Source organism: Acipenser ruthenus, chromosome 16 (genome assembly GCF_902713425.1).
Source record: "Acipenser ruthenus chromosome 16, fAciRut3.2 maternal haplotype, whole genome shotgun sequence".
In the NCBI taxonomy this organism is placed as follows: Eukaryota; Metazoa; Chordata; class Actinopteri; order Acipenseriformes; family Acipenseridae; genus Acipenser; species Acipenser ruthenus.
Window position 1 is genome coordinate 3,913,426 of NC_081204.1, and position 22,876 is coordinate 3,936,301.

The window sequence follows — 22,876 nt, forward strand, 5'->3', positions numbered from 1 at the left end:
GTGTACTGAGCTTCAAAAAAACATTCAGTCCTGCTCAGCAAATACCAGCCTCGTTGTTAAGGCTTGTTCATAGGACGACAAGATTCTGCTGACTCTTCTAAACACCTCACACAGCCTGAATAATTACAGGACTTTCTCATGGTTTTGGTCACATATTTGCTTTGCTCTTTCTGCGCTCAGCCATGGTTATCTTTATATGTTAATCAAACAGATTTTCTTTTACATTACATCAAGTTTGATTGACGTTCAACGTTTGGGCCCGAAGGCCTGTCATTTAAATGCACAAAGGGCTCTAACAATGGAAATCTACACAATGGGGATTAAACTGAGTTAGTTCAGACCACCCATAATGTTTTTAGCTATATGCTTATCCTTGAATGCTATGGGATTTTAAATTTTAGTGCCGTTTGGATTTATTTAGTTAGTTTGGATGTTTACTTTTATTTATAACAAGACATTACTCCTGGCCTGGGCTTAGTCAAATGAATTACAACACACAGTACAGGTATTATAATTTGCTGTGATGTCTTGCAAAAGCACAAGGTCATAGAAACTGCCCAAGGACTCCAACCTGGGAATTCCTTGCCATAACTCTTTTGCTCTGACACAATAGCTTGATTGAATTTTATTAATCTACAACTAATAAACATGGTTAAAGGTTTGACAACAGCATGGAAAAAAAAAGATATTCAATTACTATGTAAACTGTACTTAATAAAACCAATACATTTCTGTAATCATACCTACTACATCTTGCCATGGTACCTATTAATCCTTTTTTTTTTTTTTTTTGTATAATGTATTTCATCCAGATGCACACAAACAGTTACCATCAGGACCATTCCCGGATTCCTGAGCGAATGCTTCCTTGGCTTATCCTTCAGCAGTCCTTGCAGCCTGTCCAGTTTTGCTCCATTTGTGTGTAGCTCAGACTCTGGAACGCCTGTAGAATTTCATACTATCTTCAGTTATGACTTTGTTCAGCCAATTGATGTATTGCTTCCCGGCATATGCAAGCTGCTCATCTTGCAAAGTATCTCTTGAAAGTCATGCATAAAAAAAAGACAATACATAAATGTATTGGTGACACTGCTGCAATAACCCTCCATGCAAACATATAAATAAAATAATTCTACATAATGTAATTAAAATGCAATACATGGGGAACAAGAAAGCCTTATCGATAATGTTGAGTCCTTGTGCATCCCTACCTGCCAAGTGTATTGTAATTGGATGTCTGGTACCAAAGAAGAGAGGGGGCTTCTTGTACAGCTCTACATCAACATGTCGTTTGCTCCACTCCCATCTGTCCCGGAGCAAGGTGGGTGCACAAGTGTTGGCATGCAGGATGTTTTCCTCCCAAGGCTGAGAAGAGGTCATGTTTAAGACATTACCAATATAAAACAGCACGCTTTATAAACAGATAGATCCAGCAGTTCAGACTTTATACAGGTAACAGGTAATGAATGGGTTTGAGCTGAGCAGAGATCATGTGGCTCAATGTTGAAGGAAATGCACTACAGTATAAATAAACCAAATAAATAATAAAACTGCATGGATGTTTTCCACATTTTTATTATTAATAATAATAAAAATAAATAAATAAATAAATAAATAAATAAATAATAATAATAATAATAATAATAATAATAATAATAATAATAATAATAATAATAGGCTTACTAAACAGTGCGCACTCAGACAATACTCCCTGTCTGCATCTGGGTGCTCTGGCGATATTTTTTATGTTTTTTTCTCTGTAATGAAAAAGTGTTTTGAACAGTGTTCTGCATTACTTCAGTTTCAAACTTGGGTGGTTTTCTGATAACATAACTTATAATGCTTTACATCCATAAATCAGTTTTCAAAGTTGGACATGAATTTATATGAGTCACAGCTTTTAATTAATTCATATTCTAAAAATGTCCCCCACCTCAATATTAGAGTTATATTATCCAACAATCTTCAAGCAATCAACATAATTGTTTAAACAGATTTTAAAAGGGTAATTAATTATAGGATGACTAGATTAAATAAACAATTAAAGAGCTTCAGTATAACATTTTGGAATTATCAATCATTCTGAATTAGTTATGTCACATTATGTGTTACTTGATCCCCACCAATGCTCTAACCCTTTCATACACTTGTACCCTGGGAACAAAACTGTTGTAAAACTCTATCCCTTTGCATAAATACTCAGGAATTCCCATAAATTAACATTCCTGTTTTGCAAAGACGTTTGTGAAACCGAATATAGATCGGTCTGGGTAACCGTATAGGACGGGCTGACAGTACCTTTTCCAGCTCCTCTGCACGTGCTTCAGAAGGTCGTTTCTCATGCTCGTTAGACTCAATGCTGCTCTTGAATCCTGGGTATGTGAAGCCGTTCCAAGTACGCCAGGCAGCCTTTGATCTGGCAGCAGCCTCTTTCAATTCATCCTCGAGATCTACAGGACTCACTGTGGCTGACTGGTACTCCTGGCAGTATGTAACCCTCCTTGATGGCTCCTAATGGGTAAATCACAAACATAAACATGAAGGGAAAACAGTGTAATGATTGCAGTGTCCCCTATTCTAAAATAAAAAAAAAATGTTTAAAACTGGGATAATTAAAGCTCTTTTTTTTGTTTGTTTTTTAAGTGCAAACGGGTATTAAAGTAAATGTAACCATGCAGACTAAACTATGGCAGACTAAATTAGAAGGAGCCCATCAAATATTATTATAGTGTACTATAAATGAATGCCTTACTCAACCACTGCATGAGTTTTAAGCCTAGTACTGAACTGCAGTCCCAATGTGCAGCAGTACAAGTGTACAAAACACAAGAAACACTGCCATATTTCGATGCAGTTCCCCTCGTCGATACCAACCTTTGCCATCTCTCTCCATAGCAGCTCTTTTGCCTGCTCGGTGGAGTTCATTGTCTGGCAGCTGTAGTTGTGGACCTCCTTGCCCAGAGCAAGAACAGCCACAAATGTATCAGGCTTTGTTCCTTGTAACTTCCTGCTAGCTTGATGCACACAATGAATATTATCCTGCAACAGAAAGCAATGCTTTGTTTCATTAAAAACAGAAAGCTGTAACACAGGAGGAAGGTTCATTATGAAGAATTTATATATGAGAAAGTTGATTATAAGAACATAAGAAAGTTTACAAACGAGAGGAGGCCATTCAGCCCATCTTGCTCGTTTGGTTGTTAAAAATACAGCACTGCAAACGATGACGTGATATTTAAGAAGTTAAGACAGCAAATAAGGAAATGTTATGAACATGATAGGACAGGAGTAGACACAGCTGTATGTCATTGTCAGTAACTCCAGTAACCTTCTCTCTCCACTCTTGGCAAACCATTAAATGTTCATACTTTAATATAGTTTACTAATGCTGTCATTATTCATAGTCTAAGATTACTGATTATGCACTGGCATGGTGAGTAGAATGCACAGGGTTGTTTGAACAGTGTCTTTTACAATTGAACCAATATATCATGTGGGTCCCTGACTGTAGCATGACATGCACAATTACAGATCAATATACAAATATCAGAACCACAGTATTATTGCTTGAAGGTCAGGTAAGTATTAGACATATGACCCCTTTGCATTCCAGCAATGAGACATGAAGTCTAACCTCACGTCTGAGACATTAAAACAGAATATCCAGAACACGTCTGCCTTAACTTACATTGCCTTTAAAAATGAATGATGCACTAAAACGAATGTTTTTTTTTCCTTTAACTACTCCTAAGAAGTTTAATTGTTAACACCTATCTGAATTAAGTCTTTGCCGATCCCTGCCTCAAGCATTATATTAATTTTCTGTTTCCATTCCACATACTTTTCATTATAATTATCTAATGGGTTGAGTTGAGTGGTTGACTTGAAGTCCGGAGATGATGGTTCTACAGCGGACTGGTTTGATGTTAGCTTTAAGTCATTCATAGTATCCAAACTTGCTTTTCTTAGTGGAATACCAAACTCTTGGCTCATACTCAGAATCATCTCAGATGATGGGAACAGATTGTAATGCGTCACATCTTTAAGCTTTTTTAATTTGCAAATCAAATCCAATCTAAAAGAAATAATGTAAATAATATTGACATGAATAGAAAAAAAATGCAAAGAACAATATAGCGTATGCTGTGTAAGGTGTGGTTGCATTGCCCATAAAAGCATTACTTTCATATTTTTCGAGTTTGGGCCACAATGTATGGATTTTAGAAATTTTGAAACGTGTATAATCTGGCCCAAGTACCTTTAAAAAAATAATAAATAAGGAGAACCTGCTTTTTCTTAATTTACTTACAAAAAGCAACTTTTGTTCAAACAAACTGTACACAGGCGCACATGTGGTACCTTCACGCTTCTGATTTTAAAATCACAGTGAAAAATGTACGTACCTTGACAAAGCTTGGAAACACGCCTGAGGTACCATATCCCTGACATAGAGCAGAGGCTGCTTCATTATATCAGAGAGAGGTTTGTGGAGATGGACACGGCAGAGGTTGAGATCCAGGCTAGCGTACAGGCGCTGATGGAAGCACAGATCAGAGTTATAGAGCACTTTCAACATTCTTTCCCCGGTACTGTCACACCTGTAGTTTATAAAGCACACAAGCACAGAAATATAAGCATGCCAGAGACCTGTAACACATCCATTTCAGAATCTACTGTATCTCATGTTGAAAAAAAAACAAAACATGCATGACTTTGTGTGTTACCTTATCATCCAGTTAAACAATAAAGTGCTGATTAATTGATTAGGAACCTTTAGGAATCGGTCACCAGATTTTACTTTCCCTTCAAGGTCATTGTCCTGATTACAAAGTTTCGCTTCTGGTAAAATTGTGAGGTATGCAAAACACTATTAGTATTGTTTTACATTGCCTTTCTACTATGAACAATATTTCCCAAAAAATTGGAGAGCACCAACTAATCATTGTATAACATACAATAGCATGTGTTCTTAAATTCAAACAATACGCCAGCTGTAAGATGGGTCTCTCTTAAAATCAAAGTGTCCAGGTTTGTATTTTTATTCAATGTTTATTACTGGACTTAGCACGATGTTAAAGACTTACATTATACTGCGCAACTCTACCTTGCATGCAAATTAATTAAAAATCCTACCTTGGTATATTCTCCCACAGTCTTTGAATTGCTTTATCCTTCAGCCCCTCGAGCACAAAAAGGTGAATTTCATCATCCTGAACGTGAAAACCTGTGACGATATCTAGTTCAGTGCTTTCCCTTTGCTGGGGTTTCATCTTATAGGAATTAAAAGCAGCCTCAAGCAAGTGCTCAGGGTAGGAGTCCAGCTGAAGCGCTGCAGAATTGATCCTGCATATCTCTGAATTTAGCTTTTTGAGGGCAGAGCTGTTTAGACTATCAAAGATACAAATGATACGGCCAAATGGACAATCTGACGTCTGACCTTTAATCACCTCCGACTCCAGAGGTAGTGGACAAACTATTTCAACAGTTACTTTGAGCTGAGAGGATGAGTCCAAATAGTGTCCCGCTGGCAAAGCAGGGTCCTGTGGACCATCTACAGAACCGGGATATCCCACAATCCTCCCAGACCCTCCAATACCACGGATGCCTGTAGGATCTGGAAGTGGTGAAGCGTGAATGGGCAGAGTCAGTTTCAAACGCTTTTCCCCATATAACAGATCAGAAAGGTCTAACTTTGCAACACCATACGGATTGTACAATTTATCCTTGTCTGTAAATGGATTGTGGGTAGTGCGCTGGCTACTCACAAGGCCCACATTGCTTATTTTTGCATCTTCGGGCTCAGTACCGAACAAAGCTGACTTTTTCATTGTTTCTTCCATTTTCCTGTCCCTGTCGTGGATCTCGATCTCAATGGGAGTTCCGCGGACGTACTCTCGGAATTCTCCCTTTCCCAGCAGGCCTGTAAAAATAACGTTGACGTCTTTGAGGTACACGTGTGTCCCATGTTCACGGCTTGCAGTCCGGTGGTCAGTCAGATTATAAAATTGATATCTGCAATACACTGGAGCACATTTTACCTAGAAAGAAAAACAATACACATGAAAACAAAATCAGTGCTAAATATACAAACTAAGTTTCACAATATGTAAAGCTTTTCTATAGATATACACTATTTAAAACACCAGCGTTTGACTTTACTGATGTACATGCAGGTCCCTCAATATGCACTTCCAAACATGCAGTTTCTCAACATGTATTTATGAATCACATATTTGAATAAACAATTAGATGAGTGTACTATTTGAATGTTTTGAATTTGTGTAGTATAATATTTTAATAATACACAGTAAAACTTGGCTTTGATTTGTAACTTCAAAGAGGAAACAAAGTCATATGGAATGTTTTATAGATGTTCGGTAGGCGTACCAAAAATAACAGCCCAAAGTGATTTTGCATTTAGGATAAATATATTTTCCTAAGGCAGGCTTATTCCATTTCAGTTGAGGAATGTTCTAATAAAGCATCTGCATCATTGATTTACCACAATAAATCTGACAGTGATTACTTAGATTTCTAGGTAAACAGGGGGAAGTTATAATTTCAAAGAAATCCGCCATGCAGATATTAATTTACATGGACTGTCTGAAGTCAACCAACCTTTACTCTGTGATACAAGTGATTTACAAAGATGGTCATATTTTATTACATTAAATAGAACTGAAGGAGTGGCTTGCAGTCAGGTTTGTTTTCAAACCACATGGGAGAATAAGAGTAATAAAATACAACAGCAGAAGATACAAAAGTTGATGTCATGTCATAAAGTATTATTTAGTATTACAAAAGTTTAGTAAAAAAATATATATATATATTATATATATATATATATATATATATATATATTGTAACAAACCCGTAGAGTACCCCGTGTAAAACTCTACTTTCGCTTCCACCGACTGGCACAGACACAAGGAACGTTCAGGTAAGGACTTTTTATTTACAATATTTACACATAAGTTATCACTTCCTTTATGTTGCGTATAGCCCTGTACGGGTCACTAACTGGCTCACTTCTTCGCCCCTCACTAACTGTTTCAGATTGCCGAGTCCAGCAGGCCGCGGCCTTTGCACGTCCTTTCCTCTGGAGTACTCCCACCACTCAGGTAAGTAGGGAACCGGCGCCCTCTGCTGGAATCTCTCGGCCACACAGGTAAGAGTCACGCAGCCTCCCTCTGCTGGGATCTCACTGCAACACAGGTCAGAAGAAAAGCACGCTCTCTGCTGGAATCTTGTTGTAACATAGGTAAGAACACAAGGTCAGGATCACGCAGACTCCCTCTGCTGGAACTGGCAGTAACACAGACAAGAACAGAGAGACTCCCCTCCCCCTGTTGGAGTATCTCTGAACACGGGTGATTTATAAGAACAACGTGGACACCCACTGCTGGAGTATCGCTGCAAGACTGGGAAGGATCCACAAGAATGAATAGAATTATATCCTGGTTGTGGGGGTGAACCCCTGCAACCAATGTCCCAGTGCTTCACAGAAACACGGGGTGTCTCAGAGTTCAAACACAATATTCTTGTTTGTTTACACCACCTGTGGAAACTGTTATTCCTGTCTGTACAATAAAAGCCACATCCAAAACTCCAGACTGTTGCCTCCGTTCTTACTGTTACAGTTCGCTAATTGTGCTGCGCCTTCATGCGCGCTTCCCTCTGAGTCCCGAAATAAACATACATCCATATCCACCCGCGGCAGTTGTGACAGTTCCCAACCGTCACGGAAACTGCGGGATTATTTTAAAGTTGTTACCGTTTAACAGCGTCTCTTGTCCAATACTTCGTAAAAATAAAAGAAACCCTAACAAAACAAAAGACTACCTCACCAAGAGGATAAACGCTCACGGTAAAACAAAATACGGCTGTTGCTCAAACGAAATCAAACGTTCACTTTACCTTCCGGAAAACACGTATTGCACTTTCAGTTCTCTGCGTCCTGTCAGCAGTAAACACCGGCGGTGCTCCCCACGATCACCCCCGTTGTCCTGCTCCACTTCCCTTTATACCCAGAAACCCCGCCTTCCCTATTAATGCTAGGGTTCCTGGGTTGTACAGTTTCTCAACTGGCGTCGCCATTTCTTAAAGGCGACGCCGCCCTTTCTACATATCCTCTCCCCCAGCTCTAACCTATAGGGTTGAGCGACCTAACTAACCCCATGTACTCTTGATAGCCCATCTGCATTCGCGTTCTGAGACCCCCGTCTGTGTTCAATTTTGAACTTGTACGGCTGTAGAGCTAAAAACCAGCGAGTTACCCGAGCATTCTTCTCTTTGTTTTCTTTCATAAATTTTAGGGGTGCGTGATCTGTAACTAGAGTGAACTCCCTGCCTAATAGATAATATTTTAAAGCCTCTACTGCCCACTTCACTGCCAAACATTCTTTCTCCACCACGGCATACTTTCTTTCTCGGGGCAGAAGCTTTCGGCTAAGGTATCCTATGGGATGTTCCTCCCCACCAACGACCTGTGACAACACTGCCCCTAAGCCTACCTCAGATGCATCCGTTTGTAATACAAAGGGCTGGGAAAAATCGGGTACTTTTAACACTGGACTGTTACACAGTATTTCCTTAATAGCCCTAAAAGCTTTATCTGTCTCGGGGTTCCACTTAACACGAATCGGGGCCGATTTTTTTATTAGATCAGTAAGGGGTGAAGCAATAGACGAGAACTCCGGCACAAATCGCCGATAGTAGCCGGCTAAACCTAAGAAGGCCCTAACCTGTTTCTTATCCTTTGGTATAGGCCACTTAGTGATGGCCTCTACTTTACTCATCTGGGGCTTGACTTTACCGCCCCCTACTACAAACCCTAAGTATTGAGCTTCCTGCAAACCCACAAAACATTTCTCTGGGTTTGCAGTCAGCGATGCTTCTCGTAGGGATTGTAACACCGCATTAACTTTCTCTAGATGTGTTTCCCATGACTCTGTGAATATCACTATGTCATCAATGTAAGCCGAGGCATACTGCGCATGAGGTCTTAATATAATATCCATTAGCCGTTGGAAGGTGGCGGGTGCGCCATGCAATCCAAACGGCATTACTTTGTATTGAAACAAGCCCAGGGGTGTGGCAAAAGCTGTCTTTTCCCTCGACTTAGGGCTAAGGGGGATTTGCCAATACCCCTTTGTGAGGTCTAAAGTGGTTAAGTATTTCGCCGTGCCCAGTCTTTCAATTAGCTCATCCACCCTAGGCATAGGATAAGAATCAAATTTCGATACCTGGTTGAGCTGACGGAAATCATTACAGAAACGCCAAGTTCCGTTGGGTTTGGCGACCATCACAATTGGGCTGTTCCACGGACTCGAGGATTCCTCGATCACGTCCATCCGTCTCATCGCTTCGACCTCTCTGACGACTTCGTCCCGTTGGGCCTCCGGGATCCTATAGGACCTAACCCGGACACACACCCCAGGAGGTGTGTGGACCTCATGTTGGAGAACTGTCGTCCTTCCTGGTACCGGGGAGAACACATCTTGGTTAGCCTCTACGCATTGCTGCACTTCCTGGATTTGTTGGGGTGTAAGTAAGGGTCCTATATTAACTGACCTCCCTTCCAGTCTATTCCCGCTGTCTTTCCCAAAAGCCACTAGTGCTACCAGCTCCTCCCGTTCTATCCACGGTTTGAGGAGATTAATATGGTACACTTGTTCCTTCTTTCGCTTATCTGGTTGTCTTACTTTATAATTAACTTCTCCTACTGGAGCTATTATCTCATATGGGCCCTGCCATTTGGTAAACAATTTACTTTCGGGGGTTGGCACCAACACCATAACCCTATCCCCGGGGCTAAACTTACGGTGCACCGCCCTCCTGTTATACTGTCCCGCTTGGCGTGTCTGTGCTTCCTCCATATGGGCTTTTACTATGGGGGTGATTTTTGTAATTCGATCACGGACCTGTAAAATATAATCGACCACATTACGTCCTGTGGACTTTTGGGCTTCCCATGTTTCCTTTGCCATATCCAATATTCCCCTTGGCTGTCTCCCATACAGTAATTCAAAGGGTGAGAACCCCGTTGAGGACTGTGGTACTTCTCTAATCGCAAACATTAAATAAGGTAACAGGAGGTCCCAGTCCCTCCCATCTTTGGAAGCTACTTTCTTTAACATTGATTTCAGGGTCTTATTAAACCTCTCCACTAGCCCATCCGTTTGAGGATGGTACACAGACGTTCGAATGGGGGTAACCTTCAAGGTAGTACAGAAATCCTTCATCAATCGACTCACAAATGGGGTGCCTTGGTCCGTCAAAACTTCCTTTGGGATACCTACTCGAGAGAACAAGTGTATTAATTCCTTTGTAATTGTCTTAGACGCCGTATTCCGTAAAGGAATGGCTTCAGGATACCTAGTTGCGTAGTCTAAAATGACCAAGATGTATTCGTGTCCTCGAGCTGACTTGTTTAACGGCCCCACTAAATCCATTGCTATCCTTTCAAACGGCACCTCGATAATAGGTAGAGGCTGCAAAGGTGCTCGTAAACCTGGATTAGGGCTGGCCAACTGACACTCTGGACACGACCTACAATATCGGTCCACTGCCTTCCTAATACCCAACCAATAGAACCTCTTTAATATCCGTTGCAATGTCTTTTCGGACCCCAGGTGTCCCCCGAACAAGTGTGAATGCGCCAAATACAACACCTGAGGTTGAAAAGCAGGTGGAACCAGCAACTGCTCTATGGGCTCTTGATTAAGTTGGGTGCAGCGATACAGTAGATCATTCTTTATGATAAAGTGCTCAAGTGGGTTAACCACAGCGTTTTCCACCCTAGTGCCGTTTACGGATACCACCTTCTCCCGAATATTCACCAGGGTGGGGTCCCGTTCCTGTTCTCTAGCAAAGTCTTCACTGGGAAGTTGAAGACATTCTTCCCAGGGCCCCTCCCTGGAACTTCCCATTACCACTTCCCCTGTCTCTGCTAAAATGTCTGTCTCGCTGCACTGAGTGTATACCCCCTTGCTATTACGTTTTGCCAATAACCCCATTAGGCTTTGTGTTTTCGAATCTCGTTCTTGTCGCCGCTGTCTGCGGGACTTTCTTTCTTTCACACAATAATTCTCAACAAATAAGTCTGGGTCCGTAAACGGGAAAATGTCATGGGGGCTCTCAGGAGGCATACTTTCGTCCTCAATAGTTACCTTCGGCTTAGCCAATTGCCTATTGAATTTCACCAGGGTGTCAAACCCTGGTATGTTTCTGCCAAGGATTACTTGGTGGGGAAGGTGGGGAACTACTCCAACCCTTAAGTCTACAGCCTGGGAACCAACTTCAATAGAGACTACAGCAGTTGGGTAGTGTTTAACATCCCCATGAATACAAGTAACCCCTGTTTTAAAGTCATAATCCAGCACCTGGTCTGATAACAAATCAAGCGTGACTAAAGTAATTGCGCTACCTGAATCGGCGAGAGCCTCCGCCTTTTTCCCATTAATGGTGACCCACACTAGGTAAGGATACGTCCCCACAGGGTGACGTGGAACAATTATATTTCCACAAAAGTGGCTTTCTATTGCACTATGCTTTACCACATTGCACTCCATCTGTTCTTCAGTTTTACAATATTTGGCAATGTGGCCCACCTGATTGCACTTAAAACATTTAAGATTGCCAAACCCCGGCACCTCGGGCTTCAACCCCCCAATGGTCCCCAGTCCCTTCACGACCTCTGGCCGCTCTTCACCCCTTTCCGGCATCGCCGGTCGCTTACCCGATCTCAATGTCCATGCTGGTGGTTTCGGGCTTCTTATTGCCGGGATCTGGGGCTGTCGAGAGAGCTCCTCCGCGGCTAACTGCCGCTCTACGAGGTCAACGAATTCATTGATGGTATTGGGGTCTCCTTGACCGACCCACTTCCTTAGTGGGGCCGGTAAGGACCGTAGATACCGATCCATCACGAGAATCTCTATAACCTTCTCGGCGTTATTGACCTCCGGTCTGAGCCATCTAGTGGCTAAATGGATAAGGTCGTACATCTGTGACCGGGGTGGTACCCCGGGTGCATAACCCCAGGCATGATACTTCTGTGCCCGTACAGCTGAGGTCACCCCTTCCCGTGCCAGGATTTCGGCCTTTAAGTGGGGGTAACTCTCAGCTTCCTGCGGGCCCAGATCATGGTATGCCTTCTGGGCTTCACCTACTAGAAACGGGGCCAGAATCCCAGCCCATTTCTCCGTTGGCCATCCCTCCCGGGTGGCCGTACGTTCGAACGCCAACAAAAAAGCCTCCACATCATCCTCCCGCGTCATCTTCTGCAAGACATGGGAGGGTCGAATGGAAGACACAAAAGGCGTTGTCGAGGTCTGGTCCAAGCGGCCTTTTAACATGGCCATTTCCTGCCGGGTCACCTCCAGCTGTTGTGCGTGCAGCCGGTTGGTTTCCTGCTGGGCTTGAATAGCCGCCTGTTGTAGTTCCTGCATCTTCGTATTGTTGTCCTGTTGTACTGCCGTGGCATGCAGTAGTGCTCGCATCAGTGCGTCGGCGTTTTCCATTTTGTTGCTGTTCGTGGGTCCGACTGGAGTGTTTTTCCGGTCGTCAGAATCCCACTTCTGACACCAAGTGTAACAAACCCGTAGAGTACCCCGTGTAAAACTCTACTTTCGCTTCCACCGACTGGCACAGACACAAGGAACGTTCAGGTAAGGACTTTTTATTTACAATATTTACACATAAGTTATCACTTCCTTTATGTTGCGTATAGCCCTGTACGGGTCACTAACTGGCTCACTTCTTCGCCCCTCACTAACTGTTTCAGATTGCCGAGTCCAGCAGGCCGCGGCCTTTGCACGTCCTTTCCTCTGGAGTACTCCCACCACTCAGGTAAGTAGGGAACCGGCGCCCTCTGCTGGAATCTCTCGGCCACACAGGTAAGAGTCACGCAGCCTCCCTCTGCTGGGATCTCACTGCAACACAGGTCAGAAGAAAAGCACGCTCTCTGCTGGAATCTTGTTGTAACATAGGTAAGAACACAAGGTCAGGATCACGCAGACTCCCTCTGCTGGAACTGGCAGTAACACAGACAAGAACAGAGAGACTCCCCTCCCCCTGTTGGAGTATCTCTGAACACGGGTGATTTATAAGAACAACGTGGACACCCACTGCTGGAGTATCGCTGCAAGACTGGGAAGGATCCACAAGAATGAATAGAATTATATCCTGGTTGTGGGGGTGAACCCCTGCAACCAATGTCCCAGTGCTTCACAGAAACACGGGGTGTCTCAGAGTTCAAACACAATATTCTTGTTTGTTTACACCACCTGTGGAAACTGTTATTCCTGTCTGTACAATAAAAGCCACATCCAAAACTCCAGACTGTTGCCTCCGTTCTTACTGTTACAGTTCGCTAATTGTGCTGCGCCTTCATGCGCGCTTCCCTCTGAGTCCCGAAATAAACATACATCCATATCCACCCGCGGCAGTTGTGACAGTTCCCAACCGTCACGGAAACTGCGGGATTATTTTAAAGTTGTTACCGTTTAACAGCGTCTCTTGTCCAATACTTCGTAAAAATAAAAGAAACCCTAACAAAACAAAAGACTACCTCACCAAGAGGATAAACGCTCACGGTAAAACAAAATACGGCTGTTGCTCAAACGAAATCAAACGTTCACTTTACCTTCCGGAAAACACGTATTGCACTTTCAGTTCTCTGCGTCCTGTCAGCAGTAAACACCGGCGGTGCTCCCCACGATCACCCCCGTTGTCCTGCTCCACTTCCCTTTATACCCAGAAACCCCGCCTTCCCTATTAATGCTAGGGTTCCTGGGTTGTACAGTTTCTCAACTGGCGTCGCCATTTCTTAAAGGCGACGCCGCCCTTTCTACAATATATATATATATATATATATATATATATATATACATACATTTTAAAAAATACACATTTTTTAATATGGATCGAATATTAAAAAATAATAGAAATGTTAATGTTTAACCTTGAAATGCTTTTCTAGAAAAAGTACCTTCAGTTCATGAATAGGAACCGGGCGTGTTGGCAAACATGTGCAAGACCCTATTTTGATAACAAGAGGGTTCAATTCTTGTTTTAGTTCATCCGAAATGAGTGGCTGTTCAATAGAAACAGTACAGAAGCCATCCAGGATTGCAGGAGATAAACTATACAGGCAATCTGTCACTGATTTATTTCCTGAAAAACAAAGGTTCATCATTTTAATGTAACTTTACTATATTTAATATAACTTTACTATATATATAAATATATATATTTTTTTTTATTTGTCTGGCTGGCTCCGATTTATGACTTTGGGGCTGCTTTTCACAAGAAAAGCTTCTCATCAAGGTCACCCACTGTGGCAGTGAGTGAAAACACATCAAAAGAAAGCAGTGAAGTAGACTGGCTAAATCTGGTGCCAGTCTGTAGACAATTAGAACATTTTCCAGCACTACCCCCCCAAAGCAAACATCAAAGTCTTGCAGCAAGGACCAGCCTCTACATGAGCATCGTTAAACATTCTTACAAAAGGCAGGAGGATTCAGGAAGTGTAACATGTGTTGTTAATTTGCTGCAGGATGTGCTGTTCTGCTGGGACATTTGTTACGATAGAAATCGAGAGTTTCAAACCAGACCACTACTTTTTGCTATAATGTTTTAAAATAATAAATACAATTTCAAAAATACAGATCTAGAAAAAATAACTCTGGACTCTCGATGGAGTGCCCCGAGTTTTTTAAATACTAGTGGCATAAAATAAGGATGCTCCTGTGTGAACAATTAAATGCTTTTCCTGTTAACCACTAGACCACACCCAAACAGACTTTAGCTTCAACACCAGTAGAATTGTTAGGACAATCAGTAGTGTATATACAGGCAGGTACCTGCAAGCAGATGAACTGGGTCCAGGTGTACTGATGCACTGCATTCTTCTTCATCAGTCCTGTCATTGACAGTGCTGCTTGTGCTCCTCTGCGCACATACTTGTTTCTGCCTGAAGATGGTACCTTTTCATTAACTGGAACTCTACCTGAAACTGTTAAGCAACACAACAAATCCACAACTATCCTGTTTTGTTGTTTCTTTGTTTTTTTTTAAACCTTGCCTAACCACATTTCTGACCATGAACAACCTCAAGAATTATTTATTTGAAAAATGTTGCTTGTTTTAGGATTTTTAAGGAGGTCTCAGAAAGGCTATTCTTGTCATGAAAACGAACACCTACCTTTCTTGAACAGTTATATATACAGCAGTACTGTTAAGAGGATAGATTTACTAAGCTTCTGTACCAGTTGCAAAGTTTGCTGCACTTTTTTTCTAAGTGGAATGAAAAATAAATTGGTATAAAAAGCATTCCATGTTGGGGAGTCCCTCGTGGCTCACCTTGTAAAACCGCGGCCACTTGGACAGTAGAGCGAGCCATTAGAGAGTGCTTCGAATCTCATTCCCACCAAGGTGCTGATACTGGGTAGGGAACCACAGAGAGCTCGGCATTGGCCTTGGCGGTCCCAAGGGGTTAAGGAGGGAGATCCGCTAATTAGGTTCGGCAGGGTCGCAGCAGTGAGGCAATATTTGAATAGGGCAATTCAATTAAGGTAATAAAAAAAGGGGGGTGAAGTGTAGAATTTTAGACATCGCAAGATTTTAACTCCATATTGCTATGAGTGGAGCATGGTGCAAAACTTCAAAAACACAGCTACTGTCTTATTATGTGTCTATGTCAATCGATCCCACAAGGTGGCATATCAAAACTTAGTTACAAGACTAATGCTTTATAGTGTATCACCCTGCCAGGGCATATCCACCATTACAATTAGAAAAAATACTACATCTAACAAATTTAAATCAGGGGTTCACGTAATCCAGTTTACTAAATCCCTAAAAAGGCATTTTTATTTCTTCTGTAATAGAAAACACCAGAGGGGAGTTGTGCTCACTCCAGGAACCAAACTTTAATAATCTTGCCTAATCTAGCAATCTCCAATCCCCCTGCAACCCTGCAAAAACATTCCTCTTACTCATAGCATAAAAGACCACACGATTGTTGAATACTAAATCTCTTTTACGGGTTTGGAATTAAAACTTATTCTCAGCATAATATCTCAAGGTTAGGGGGTGGATATCATTTATTCACCACCCACAAAGGATATAAATGTGACAATCACAGGAGGAAATAGCTCTCTTACCCAGAAAACAATACAGTATATTCCATGCCTAACATTTAAGCCACTTATTATACAACATAACTTAAAATAACATGTACTTGCTTTGCTACCAGATGTAAGCATACAAATCCCCATGTTTAAAAAACACTTACTGAGCACTGTCTTGCTGTTTTTCTTTATTGAGTTAGGCGATGGATCAATAAGGGCCTTTTTCTGTGCTGCAGTACTTGTAGTAGATACAGTCTGTTTTTGGGTTGCTTTGAGTTTAGCAGTCCTGGTATCAAGCACAGCTGCTTCTTGCTCACCCAAAAAACTGTGTGATGAAAATGGAGGAGAAAAAAAAAAAGCAGATCAATATTTTATCATCTTTCAGGTCACAGATAAAATTGGTAGTCTCACATAAGACCACAGTGGACAGCCAAATGTTCACATAACAAAAGTACTGCAAAATTCTACTTTTGAACATGCTCAGGAACACAATTATCAGCACTGTAGCAATGGCAGTGTTCAGATTTAACACAGACAGCAGAAAATAATGGTCCTGGTATGCAATTCCTTCAAGAACTTTTTTATTTTAATGATGCATTTGCAACTGTACCACCATATAAAGTGCAGGAGTAACATTGCATTTTTACTAGCTATACTCTTGCTAGTATCACCAATGTCATGCAAACAAGTATTACAAAATTAAACCATGTGCAAGTCAGTGTGATTTAAGAATCCAAACTTAGTGTTGACAGGATGTAAAGTAATTTTTCCTTAGCTTGTAGGAGTCAACATCAGCTGTTTTAAATTATGTGGGGAAAACAAGAGTTTCACCAGAGCTGTTTGTTGTTTCATTCAGAGACACTATAACCCGTCTTTGCACACTACTTACATGCAATCTGTCAGTTACAGGGCCCCTCAATTATGGAACGATCTTGCTCTCAAGCCAGCAATATGTGCTCTCAGTTAAATAAAGAAAAATACAAATAGTACAACAGTACATTTTAATCTAACTCAAAAGTATAGGGGGAATGAGCACAATTAACACTTTCTTAAACCAGTTCGAGTGCTAGACGCCTTAGTCACTTTTTACAGTATTTAAACAGATACAGGTAATTTACTATTTCACATACAAGAAACATTGATAACTGTGCATTCAATTTGAACCCAATATCTTGAAGAACCTTAAAGCTAAAAAAAAAACAAAAAAACACAGTCCATAACATGGGATGCAAACTGCATACTGAGAACCTAAACATCTGGTAGAGTTATTAAGTTAGAGGTCAAAGTTGAGTTGCTCTGAAATGGGAGTGTAATCATGACAAATTCAGTACAAACAGATGGCTGTAATTATGACCAGTGAATTGAGCCTAGTTCAAGTGTAGCAGTTGTAAACAATGAAAGACTTCTCTGGTTGTAAACAATGAAAATTCCTTACCTCTGTGGTGAACTGTCGTCTGCGTCTGAAGCGACAGATAAAGCAGTCTGCATACCAGTAAGGGAAGAGGCAATGCCAACTTCTCCTGTAAAAAATGTACAGAAAAGAGAACTGACAGCTACACTGTTTATGCAGTAAACGTAACAAAGCAGGACTTACACTGGTTGGGAATAACAGCAAGTATTACTGACAACATAATAGAGATGCTGGCGAACAAGACTCAGATCAGGGGAAAAGTTAGTGAAGATCAATAGGTAAGTAGTTCAAATTGGAAAGAAAAAAAAAAGCTGGTCTCAAAACCACATACTGGTACATTTTGAAAGGAATTTACTTCATCCTCATCCAGAAGGTTAAGGAGTGAAACACAGCACTTGTAATGTACCAGAAATATTCTCCAGTAACTGAAACTCAAGACCCATGATAGTGTACCTTAATAGTATGGCTGTTTGGTCTGGTCATTATCAAGTACATATACCATGTAGGTGACACAATTTTGTTTTTAAAACAAGCTCCATTAAAACAGCTTTCTTGCTATATCCAGGATCTCGATGAGACCAAAGATTGACATCAGGGGGTTTTCCCCATTAAAGTCCCATACGACCATTGATCATTCTATGAACAGTTGAAACCAACTTATGTCCGAAAGGGGAAAGAGTGGCTGTAGACAATGATGACAAATGAAAGGTGTCAAATAATACGCACAATATCCCAAACACATTCTTACCTGTCTCAAAGCTCAACTCTGACACTTTCCTGTCATCTCTAAGGCTGTTATCTTTATTGCCTGTGAAGCTTGGTTTTGGCTGACTCTTACGAAACAGCTTTCTGTGTTTCATTATCAGTTGTTTTACACCACCTAAAACCAAAAGGACAAAAAAACACTGTTATTAACAACTTAAATTAAAATAGTAATGCACCTTATACAATAAGCATAAAATAATAATGTGACGTGAACAAGTTTTAAACAAGACAGTACAAAACGAATGCACTGATAAACAGTCATTTCTAGCTTCTTAAACAAAGGTTTCGCTTTTTATTAGATTTGTTATTACATTTAATGTGCATAGTTTAAAAGCTTACCAATCATATGATGTGCTCAATATGATAATCTAATACAGTTTTGAATCGCAAGCCCCCAGCAGATCCTGATAATGATTAACAGATTAGATTGTGATGTAGCCTTGTGCCTGCAGTACTTGGCTTTCAGAAATCACACACAACACTCTCAGAGAAAATAGATATTTAAGTGTAGAAAGCTAATTGTACAATGCTCAATGGCACTTGGATACTATATCAGGGCAACTACTGAGAATGGGCACAGAGACCAACAGCAGCAATACATCTTTGTAAAACTAAACCATAATTAATATGTATGATTATAAAAAAATATAATTAAGAATGCACATGTGAAATGTCCGAAGAGCAACAAATCATTCATTTCAGTTCACTGATCTAGTAGGTTACATTTTGTAAGGCCTTCCTTGGCCAAACGAACACACCTTTGGGCCACACTTGGACTAGAAGACTGCATTTCCAATACATTTCTTATAAGGACATAAAATAAAAAGCCTACCATTTAAAAAAAGTGTAATGTTTACATAAACAAATGTGCAAAATGTGATGCCATGGCTACAAGCACTTTGTTTTTTCTAGAACACCAAAATGACCATTTAATGAATAAATCTGCAAACAGCTTCATTTCAAAAGGAACTGAATTAGTAGAAATACAATCTTCCAAGGCAGTAACTCAAAACAGGGCCTGTCTTCAATGTTTTAAAACATTTATATAGAGATAAAGAGCTAGCATGACTTTTCAGTTGCAGTGTTGTTGTCAACTGTGAAAGGGGAGAAGATGCAACACTATCCTACAATGCACACGTCTCACCACACAGCTAATTAAGTGCCACTAAGGCTCACTGCAGTTCATTGAGTATTTGTATTTGAAATGCACTTTCAATTGATATTGATATAGATTTGAATTTACATTGTGTTTCCCCAATTAATTTCAAATAGTCCATTTTAAACCATATACAAAACAACTACTTCCTAAAATAATACGGTAGCCAAGTTGTCCTATACTTTAAAAACAAGGACTTAGCCTATGTCTGACAAAAACTGGATAATTTAGCATTAGCATACATTCTTCTATATTATTTATATAAAAATGCTGTATAATGGGTATAATTGAAATATACTGTAAATACTATTTAGACTTTGGAATTGAGGAACATTAATAGAAAAGGTTTAAGTCTACAATAAATGTAAACAGAAATCTTCATAACACACAGCTGCAGGAAGAGTGTTAATCCATTGTAAACATTAAGATTGGAGTTTCTCTGATCCTGCCCATAAGAAACTTCAAAACAAGACTTTTGCTTCAGTAAGCTCAAGTAATTATTTAAAGACATGCACCAATGTATACCTGACAACCAAGAGGTTAAACATCTATTTGATCTGTGCCTTTTCTCTCTTATAACTAAAGGCTTTCCAAACAACCTGGGTATTGGAGCAATCACAGATAATAATCTCCTTATGGCAACACCTGCATTTATTATACTAAGTTATTCTAGTCACTTGCAATGGGAATTTAAAAGTGCAAAATAAATGTAGCTGTGTTTTTTGTACAAAACATTTTTTTTTCCCCCATGTACGGCAACACATAATGTACTGCATATGAAAAATTCTGTCTTGTGAGGCTGGATTAAAAAATATATAGAGAGAGAGAGAGAGTGGGGTGGCTAAGCACTGTGTCATTTCTTTTTGTAGGTTCCATCCCTGTGCCAACCTCTGGGTCTGCTCTCTGTCCAAAAAGACACATTAAAACAATTTGACATGCAGAAAAACGAAGCAAATGTTACAACAAAACTAGCATAAAAAACATGAATCCAAACACTGCTGTCTAAACCCAAGCACAAAAAATGTAACAATGACAACTGTTTAGGTGTTATTTTGCTCAAACTTTTCTCTGGTTTTTGTTTTCGTCCAAGAAACAACTAAAAACCTTGCAGATTTTTTTTTTTTTTTTTTTTACCATAGTTTCATTCTCCATGAAAATCTTTGCAGCCATGCCAAACATCACTATGTCCACTTTCATTGGCTCGGGGTCACCTGGGAGAAGTATGTATTCCATGTGGTAGTAACTCTGAGCTTTGGGAGCTTCGGCTGTGTTACTGGATTTATTTTCCTTTATTTTTCCTTTCTTTAATGCATTGCTTTCACTGCTCTGCTCTTCTTGCCCTGATGAGACATGACATTTATGTTATTTTCATGCGCGGCTTTAGTCATGAAATAGTTGTCTAGTAAAACATATGTTTTTTCCTCTGGCAGGAGACATCTAGCAGGTCGAGACACCAGAAAACAGGAAACTAGATGTTAGAGTTACCACCATGGGTTAAAGGGAGCGTTGCAACTCAGCATGACTATTGCATGTCTGCACAGTTCTTTCACTTATATATTCCTTTTAGAATCAGCAGTGCAAACTTTTTGTGTTGTTTTTTTTTTTTTTTTAAATTTAAAACCCACACAGTATAATGATTAACAATCAATTAAAAAAAACTATTAAAATATCTCTCTATATAATGATATAGTGCCTCATACCTTTAGGAATTGCTATTGCAAAAGACACTGTACAAGTAACAACATGACATGGGCCGGATGGTTCATTCGTTATTTGCATGGAACTCTCTGTCACTTGTGCATGGATTTGTGACGTGGACTCGGACTGTGGAGGTGCTGGACTTCCACCAGCTCCCCTTGCGCTGCCTGATAATGAAACCTCCCTCTCAGTCTCTCGCTCCCCATCATCTGTAGCTACCCCACTGTCGTATATGGGAGACTGGAATTCCGGAGAAGCTACGGCGTTAAAGCCCTCAGACAGCAGCGGTTTTTCTGCATCACTGGACTCCATTTGTAATACAGAGTTCCTTGGACAGCAGCAGCAGCAGCTTCTGGTGTAAAAAACAGAACGACAGATAGAAAGAAGCCCAGGATAATCTGGAACGTAAAACATATATTTATATATTAAATGCTTAAAGAATTTGTTTAAAACTACGTCTGTACAACTGCCACTCCAAGTATCTTTAATTATAAAAATCACTCAGTTCAAACCACATTTTTGACAGGAATTGAACACAAATATACAAATAAAACCTACTATTGTAATCTACATGAACTGCGAATCTATAAACGTTTTTTTTACCTTCTGTTTACTATCTTTTCTTTCTTGACTAAGATTGAATGTTATTTGTTATGAACTCGTCCAGTCAAGGCTGCGTGCAGTGCCTACCTTTCCCTCTTCACACAGGTGAGGTGAATTGTTGCAAAACTTTTTACCACGAATCAAACTTTCCGATAGCAACTAGCCGCATAACTTCTCAGACAACGTAGAGAAGCTCAGCCAATTTCAGCAGCACCATCTAGTTCCACCAAACAAACCATTTGCGCCTTCAGAGTTTTTCTGGAAACGTTTTGCTTATGTAGATTAAAGACCGATTAGGATTTTAATTATTATACATTTTACACTGTGCTTGGATTTGTTTTATAATAAAAAGTCTTTACTTCCTGTCTGGCGGAATAATTCGTGTAAATCGTCTAGCTGTTGCTATAAACGTTGCTAAGGCAACATGGGTGACAATGGGATTCCACGAAAGGTGACTGATTGAACAGACTTTGCAACGCGCCTCTCTCCCTCTTTTTGCAATTATTAAATCCGAGACAGAAATTATCTTAATTTAATATGAGTGACAGTGACTTTTTTTCACTGCGCGTATTCCCCGTGTGTATGTGCATTGCCTACGTTCCTAAGTTTTATAACTTGATATAGTGGTTAACTTTATTTTAATAAAACGTTTCCATTATATTTAAATTAACACACTATGACAAGGCTACTCTAATGATGTCAAAATCTGTATATTTTATAGTCGTTTAATTTAGGACTAATATAAATGTATGGAATAGTTCTTGAAATCTTTATGAAATAATTTCTGACAAGCACTACTATACTTCACAGCATTGCAGCCTTTATTAAAACATTGTGTTTGACATTATGGCATCTTATTTATTGTAGCAGGATGCCTGTTATTTACTGAATAAGCTAATTAGGCAGAGGCTGTTACTAATGTATATTTACTTCACTCTCCAATGTACTTTTGCCTATTATGTTCATGGTGTGTGATTTAATGAACGCATTGTTGAAATATAAAATAAACATGTGGTTTGCATTGTTGATAAGTTTTATACTTAAAGGTCAAACGGAATTAATGGGTGGTGATGAGAAACATTTTTAGAAAGACCGACATGATCATAAATA

At 40.2% G+C, this 22,876-nt stretch overlaps 1 protein-coding gene across 1 annotated transcript; it reads right to left on the reverse strand.

Moving 5' to 3' along the window:
• Positions 1–926: 926 nt before the first annotated feature.
• LOC131697867 (uncharacterized) lies at positions 927–22,099 on the reverse strand. Its single transcript, XM_058989601.1, has 17 exons — positions 21,854–22,099; positions 21,166–21,515; positions 20,600–20,805; positions 18,765–18,768; positions 18,293–18,424; positions 17,569–17,653; positions 16,298–16,458; positions 14,865–14,987; positions 13,991–14,175; positions 5,134–6,038; positions 4,404–4,598; positions 3,769–4,075; positions 2,875–3,039; positions 2,218–2,511; positions 1,684–1,740; positions 1,212–1,365; positions 927–1,039 (listed from the first exon to the last, which is right to left on the reverse strand). The coding sequence occupies exons 2-17, from the start codon at positions 21,473–21,475 to the stop codon at positions 981–983; spliced, it is 3,342 nt and encodes a 1,113-aa protein (XP_058845584.1). The 5' UTR covers positions 21,476–21,515; positions 21,854–22,099; the 3' UTR covers positions 927–980.
• Positions 22,100–22,876: the final 777 nt, after the last annotated feature.